Source organism: Erythrolamprus reginae, chromosome 2 (assembly GCF_031021105.1).
Source record: "Erythrolamprus reginae isolate rEryReg1 chromosome 2, rEryReg1.hap1, whole genome shotgun sequence".
Taxonomy (NCBI): Eukaryota; Metazoa; Chordata; class Lepidosauria; order Squamata; family Dipsadidae; genus Erythrolamprus; species Erythrolamprus reginae.
Window position 1 is genome coordinate 69,769,484 of NC_091951.1, and position 7,764 is coordinate 69,777,247.

The 7,764-nt window shown below is 36.0% G+C and overlaps 1 protein-coding gene across 1 annotated transcript in view; it reads left to right on the top strand.

The window, feature by feature from the left end:
- LMCD1 (LIM and cysteine rich domains 1) overlaps window positions 1–6,341 on the top strand; it is an 85,157-nt gene extending 78,816 nt beyond the window's left edge. The window contains exons 5-7 of the mRNA XM_070738274.1: window positions 291–506; window positions 2,385–3,011; window positions 3,160–6,341. Coding sequence (XP_070594375.1) covers window positions 291–506; window positions 2,385–2,543 — 375 coding nt within the window. The 3' untranslated portion in view covers window positions 2,544–3,011; window positions 3,160–6,341. The remainder of the gene's footprint in view (window positions 1–290; window positions 507–2,384; window positions 3,012–3,159) is intronic.
- Window positions 6,342–7,764: the final 1,423 nt, after the last annotated feature.

Consider the following 7,764-nt stretch of genomic DNA (forward strand, 5'->3'; position numbering starts at 1 on the left):
GAACTCTCTCTACATGAGAGTTCTACATAATGCTCTCTACATGGGGCTACCTTTGAAGAGTGTTCGGGAGCTTCAGATCGTGCAGAATGCAGCTGTGAGAGCAATCATGGGCTTCCATAGGTATGCCCATGTTACACCAACACTCTGCAGTCTGCATTGAAAAGGAATTGAGACTATACACACACACATGCATATCATTTGGAAATGCCTGGAGAAGAGCAAATGGTAGTGTGTTTGGATGTAAGCTGATTGAGAGAAATTCATTATTATGTGACTTTTTTTCCCCCCAGTGTTGTGACTTCTGCAAGCAGGTGTTACCTGCTGAGTCTCCGGTAGTGTATGCAGACCGAGCCGGCTACAATCACCAATGGCATCCCGCATGTTTTATGTGCTCTAAGTGCTCTGAACCACTTGTTGACTTGATCTACTTCTGGAACAATGGAGCCATCTGGTGTGGACGCCATTACTGTGACAGCATAAGGCCACGCTGTGCAGCTTGTGATGAGGTATGGTTACTGTGAAAGTGGGTAGTCTTTTCTTGTCTATATTGGACCCCAAATGTGAGATGGTCTAAACAGCTGCAAGGAGTCAAGATGTTTATCCAACATCTTTCCTCTCTTTTCCCTTTTAAGCAGGACTTGCCAAAAAGGAATTCAAAATATGCATAGTGCTTTTATATATGGTGATCAATGGGACAATCTTTTGTTCATTTCTTCTGGGAATGTTTTTAAATTATAAGTGAACTTTCCAGAGAATACTGCATATTTATTTTATACCATGATGTTGAGTGCATATATTTTTGTTTGAACTTAAGCTTTAAAAGGCTAAAATGGCCTTCATTTTTACAAGGATAGAGAAACACTATAATCTGCTGCCATTCAGAAGTAAGCTACCCCTGGAGCTGCTTAGAAGTAGCAAACAGACAATTCCATGCCATTTGATTTCTATTCCTTGTCTTATCCTATTTCCAAAAGGACTGCTCTTAGCTTATGATAGAATTAGCTTACTTCTCCCCTGTCCCCTTAAAACTAATATGTGCACATAGGCTATTTAGTTTGTATTGATCTTACTAAAAACAATTCCCGAGATAAATATATTATTCCTTCCAAATTGGTCCCTTGAGCCTGATATTAAGTACATATACAGTTAAATGTTTTACAGCAATATATTTCCAATAAGCATTCTTGTACCTCTCCGATCTGTCACCATAAATGTTATTTAGCACATAAACACATCCTTCAGAAAATGCCCCAGCTGAGTTTATAGTTCTTCCATCTCTGTTTTTTATTTTTAAACAATTTATCAAAATCTAGGTTTGCAAATAGGGCTCGGTTTCTCATGCTTTGGAAACCTCTGAGGATTCCTGCTTTTCTATAAAGGAACAGCCATCCAGAATCCAAGCTTAGTTTTTGCCAGAGCTCACAATCATGGTGTATATTTTCAGAGCCAGAATTATATGAAGAAAAGTGGGATATGGGAAATAAGCAAAAATGAACAAATGAAACATCTTTCATATTACTCAATATATACCATAGACTAGATTGTAGGGAATATTTTTTTTAAAAAAAAACTAGTTACAAAAAGATAAATTTGTACTAATTAAAATTATAATACAATTAACTACAATTTTAATATCCTTTCTGCACTCTATTTCCTCTGCCAGTTGACCCATTATAGAGTTGAAAAGATCTTGGAAATCAATCAAATATCTGCTTAGTATAATAAGCAACCTTTGGCTATGTTTATTCATTGTGGGGTTTTTCCCCTCATAGCAGCTGATGTTTCCTTTTCCTTAGACATAATTTCCTTTCTTGACACCTGTGTAGCATACATGCATGAGACTAGCCATTTTTTTTACATGTTAACCATTACACTGTGATAGGGTTGGATAAGATTTAGTGTTAACCATGTTCGAGGGATTTGGCTCAGTTCCATGCTATAAAGCTCACTAACATAACAGCATGGACTACTGTAGATAGAAGGAAATAGAATTTGGGGAAAGCATAAAGTACGTATGAGACTAGATTTTCCTGGAATTTAAATTACTTAAGGAACTCCTGTTTTAGATACATATTGTATAAAGAACACAATCTATTTCACTGTGTTCAAAAAGTCTCCTAACCAAAGGTATTTTTCAAGCATTTGTTTTCAAACAATGCTTAGAACTAAATGTAAACTTCTCTGCAGCTTGGTTAGTCTAGAACTCTGTTCTTTATAGGAATGTGTAAATATTTATTTTCTGCGCAAAGCTAAGTAGCATGGATGCACTCTTTACACTGTTGGCTTGTCAACAGCATTGTGTTTGTATCTTTCTCTGTGTGTGATGCTTTCATAATGAGGACATTCAGGAAAGGAATGATAAATGGACCTGTTTACTTTCACAGATCATATTTTCTGAAGACTACCTGCAAACTGAAGGCCTTACCTGGCACAAACAGCATTTCACCTGCCTGGAATGTGAGAACTTGCTGGCTGGCAAACCCTTTATCCTGGACGCAGCCAGCTTGAGGTGTACTTCTTGCAGTAAAAACAAGCTCTCTTAAACTGGCTGTCATTTCAATGCTGACGTTTTTGTGTGTTCTGACTTGGAACGGACTAATTGGTGGGGAGATTTTAAGCCAAAGAAGTTGCATCCTAAGGATTTAGATCACTAAGGTTATTTGCAATCAAGAAATTACAGGAAATGAGATGGGAAATGATAATGCAGTAGGAAAAGAATAGAGGAATGGAATGTTCTAGGCCTTTCAGGAAAGACTTTAAACGTAACCAAATGTACTGAAAACTAGGCCCCATTATGTTAAATTATTTCAACTTTTCCACATTACAAAAACAACTGCGCCAGGAAGTTTAGAAATATATACATACAATTATCATTGTGCTGCTGGGTTTTGCTGCTTTTTCTTTTTTTTCTTTTTCTTTTTTGGTAACCAAAGGGCTATATTTCTAAACTAAATATCACAACACCATTGCCCACAAATGAGTAGTTTTAGAAATATACATAGAATAATATAGTAGGGAAACAAAACCACCAATATCTGCAAGAAAAAGGGTTTCCTTTCCCCTATGTCAGTGTTTCCCAACCTTGGCAACTTGAAGATATTTGGAATGCTGGCTGGGGAATTCTGGGAGTTGAAGTCCAAATATCTTCAAGTTGCCAAGGTTGGGAAACACTGCCCTATGTATTATAACACATTGCCTCCAAAAACATGATTATGTTTTATGTGGAAAAAAAGATTACATAAGAAATGGTTTGGCATCTTAAAAACCTGAAAGCAGAGTTGCTCGTGAACGATCACTGGAAAAATACAGATTATAATGGATTATTTTTCTTTTTTTAAAATGCTACCTAGAAGTAGAATTAAAGCAAAATATATATTTGATGAGCTTTCTGGATTATACATGTATTCAATGTTTTGATGGTTTTATTCTGTCCCATCTTTTTTTCACAGCAAACAAATGAAAATACTTCCCCTTAGTGCATTTAGAAATCTATGTGCAGTAGTCTTTTTTCCAACAGCCACATGGAGGGGGTAAAGGCTAATAAATCTCAGCATATTAGTTCTTGATCTCTGGAGGGTCTGCTTATACAATGTTGCTTTCATAGACTAGGGAGAAGTAATCACATAAAATCAGCTTAGATAATTTTGATAAGTTCTCCCTACCCCATTGTTGAGCAGTCATGGCAATAGGATTGATTCATATAGGTGACTTTGAAGCACATGAATACCAGCATAGTTTTATGTAGCTCCTAAAAAAGACTGCTTGCTAGTGCTTGAAGGTTTTCTTAAGAGATTGGATTTTGTTCTTGCCACCCCAGCCAGCTAATGGTCAACAAAGTGGAGTTGTGTTTGTATAAATGTATTACATCTGGAAGGAGGAAAGAATATAACATGTATATAGAGACTACTAATATTAAATTCTCAATTGCATCCCATCATGGATTTTGAAATGGGCAGCAAAACTCATTCTTTCTAACATTTGTGATAGGGCATTTTTTGGCTTTAATAGTAAGAAATTTTAAGAACAAAAAAATAGCAAGTGAGTGCATGCAAAGGGATATTGGTTTTCTTGGTAAGAGTTCTTTGAAATTCTAAAAGCTAGCCAATTAATTCTGCTAGGATTAGCAACGAGGTTTATATTGGCTAGATTTGCTATTTCAACTAATACCAAGGCTCTTTACTATAAATAATGGATACTTCATTAGCAAACAGAGAAAATATTCGTGGTTGAATAACATTAGATTTGGTCAATTAGTAATGACAATTTATAGAAATCTTTAATGCGATACAAGGAATTGCCTTAACAGAAACTGGAAAATATTTTTTGATTTTAGACACAATATGTATTAAACATTTTTTGTGTTTGAAAACAAATTAGAACTTAATCTTTTATGGGAATTAGAGATTTGTCCCATTTGTTCTATACTGTTCATCTAATATAAGCAGTTCTGAAGACATCTCTTACATACACAAAACTGTTGTATCTTTCTTCATACATAGTATATACAACAGAACTCCATGGGCATTTATGAAGTGTGTCTTTCGTTATGGAAGTGTGTTCAGTTCAGTTACATAGGCATCTCATACATGTTAACAGAATTGCATCTCAATGTCTATTAAGTCTGTATTTGACACACAGGCAATAAATTACTAGGGTGTCAATGTGGCAGGATCATCTACAAGAAGTTAACTTAAGTGTGTTCCTGTAAATTGAAAGAGAGGGCCTATGAGCAGTGTGCCTCAGTTAACCAGAAGTAGCTTAGATCAATTTGACCTTCATTTCCTATAAAGGAGGCAGTCGTTCAGGTACATACCATATTTTTTGAGGTGCTGTTTATCATGGATCATTATTAATAGTCATTGACCACCATTAGTGGCTGGTAAAATGATTCTCAAGATACAGGAGAATCTGATTATGATTCTTCTTTATTTCTTCTATGTTTTACTTTAGGTAACATTATGTATATGTAGTTGATATGCAGCTGTTCTACTTCTGATCGTTGGTCATGCTGATGATTTGTGAGAGTGGAGACTCCAGATTGCCTTCCAACATACTATAAGGATCAGCCAGACTATCAATTCCCCTAGTTATAGTGTTTGTAATTTATCTTCTCCAACCTAAGGTCTCTGGAAGTACTAAAATTATAGTTCTCCTCATCCTCAAGCATGTGGGGATAACAATAATTAATAGTCCAATGGAGTTGGAAAATATCACCATTGAAAAGGTTGCTATTAGACTTTATTGATTTTTTTAAAAATCTAATTGTCAGTGGGATGCTGGGAACTGCATAATTCAATATATGGCTTTTATTTTATTTTGGTGGAATACAAAATGCATTCTGGACTGGACTATGCCTAATGGCTTTTGTATGTTGATGAGACTTAAGTTTTATAATAAATTTTCAGAAATTTAAGTATTTGCGGCAGGGGAACTTTGCAGCTGTGTATGTTTGGTGGAGTGAACTTTTCTTCTATCACATATTAGAAACTACATTTGTGATTAATTTCCAAAGGGAATCAGATTACTATAATACTCATTGGAGTTCTATCTTCCACTCAGCTGTTTCCATGACTAGCATTCATCCTGATGCCTATGCAATATTTTTCCAGTCATGGTTTCGTGGATACGGAAGGTCTACCTATATAAATACAAAGAATTTGCAAGCCATTGTTTAGTTTGAATGAGAACAAGGAAGCACACAGGGCATGGATAATCAGGTTGCTTCTGTAATCATGGACCTAAATATCTCTTGCATATAGGGCATATTAATCTGTATTACCGCGAGCAGGTTGCAACATTAATGCAAAGGCAATTTCATTAAAGTCATCTCCTTTTTTTTTTTTGCATCGCTGCAGGTTTTAAAGGTAAATAAATGTTTTTTCTAATGTGGATCCAGACAGATCACAAAGGTTGCTTTGGCATCATGTTCTAGGAATTTCACTCTATGACATTGTGCATATATGCAAGAGATATTAAGGTCCATGATTCCAGAAGCAACCTGATTATCCATCTTGATATCATTTCAGTTTTGATTCCCTGGGAACATTGAGAGTCTTGGAATCTATCAGTAATGGAATAGAGTGTGCTTAGCTTTGTTTCCTACAAAACAACACTTCCTTTCCCCCCCCCCCTTTCATTGGGAAATGCAGGTGGAATGAGACTGGGAGATGGCTTGTTGCCCCAGCATTTATATGGATATATATATATATATACCTTGTGTTGTTTAAATTGTAGAGCTTAATGTATCTAATACTTTCCCCAAGAGATGAACTGACAAGCCATGGAAATGTATCTAAATACTTCAAAATAAAGTGTTCAATAAATAAAATATTAAAATGAAAGTTGTTTGTAATACTGTCATTTAATTAATCAACAAACTTATTCCTAGGAAAGCTTCAGTGGATAGGACAGAAGTAAATATATAGGTAAATTATAATTAAGTAATGAGTGAGGTACTTTAAATTGCCCTTTACATTCTGACTTTTCTGTTGCTAACATTGTTACATGCTTTGCTCATAAAGTCACTTTGGTTTTCAACCAAAAGTTGAAAAGTGATTTTGCTCATAAAGTCACTTTTGTTTTCAATCAACATTCATTCTTACCTATTCTTGCTATCCATGTTTTTTTTTTTTTTATTATTATTATTATTATTATTATTATTATTATTATTATTTATTGGATTTGTATGCCGCCCCTCTCCGAAGACTTCCACATACTTAAAATCCTAATCCCATTTCATTCAATTTAGTTTTATGTCTCTCTAGATGTATCCCTCACTTTCAAGTAACAATCTACTGTTCAGGAAGTCTTCAACTTACAACAAGAATTGGGACCAGAATTTTGATCGGTAAATGATGCAGACATTAAGCGAGTTCATCATAACTGATTTTATGATCCTTTTATGGGATCATTAAGTGAATCACATTATTGTTAAGTAAATCTGGCTTGGCTTCCCTGATTGACTTTGTTTGTTGGAAGCTGGCTGGGAAGGTCATAAATTGCAATGATGTGATCACAAGATACTACAACCATTAAAATTGCAAGTTGGTTGCCAAGCATCCAAATTATGAACACTTCTAGTGTATTTCTGCAAGTGGCCAGCTGCGTCTCCAGGGCACAGGCCTGCAGCTTGCATATCTTTGTTGATGGTGTCGTGCCAACTCTGTTTGGGATGCCCACAAAGTTGCTGGCCATTGACTTCTAGTTGGTAAGCAGACTTGGCAACAGTGGAAGGTGCTGCTTTTAAGACATGTCCATACTAGTCAAGCCAGCCTTCTCTCCTCTTCTCTATAATTGGTGCCACACCAAAATGCTGTCTAATGGTGTCATTTGTGATGTGGTCAAGAAGGGAAATGCCCAATATCCAAATGACCATTTGCATGTCCATGGCATGTAGACCTTTTGGTCCCTACTGTTGCTGCCCATCATTCAGTGGAATACAGTGCAACAGAGCAGATGGTTGTCTTGTAAATTTAAAACGAGTTGGCATTCATCTGTCACATAACACACCAATGAGTTCTCGCCAACGCATCCAGGCTTCATTCACCCATGCTCGTACCTCACCATTGATGTTGCCATTGCCTTGAAGATGGGATCCCAGATACTGAGAAATAACCACCTTCTTGTTCTGACTTAGACCTCCTGATTAAATAAAATGGCCCAAACTGCAGCTCACAAGCTTCCTTTTATTTGTAACGGCTGCTAATTATGTTCATTAGCAGTCATCATAAGTCCAAATAAAGTAAAAAAGTCTGACTAAAGTCT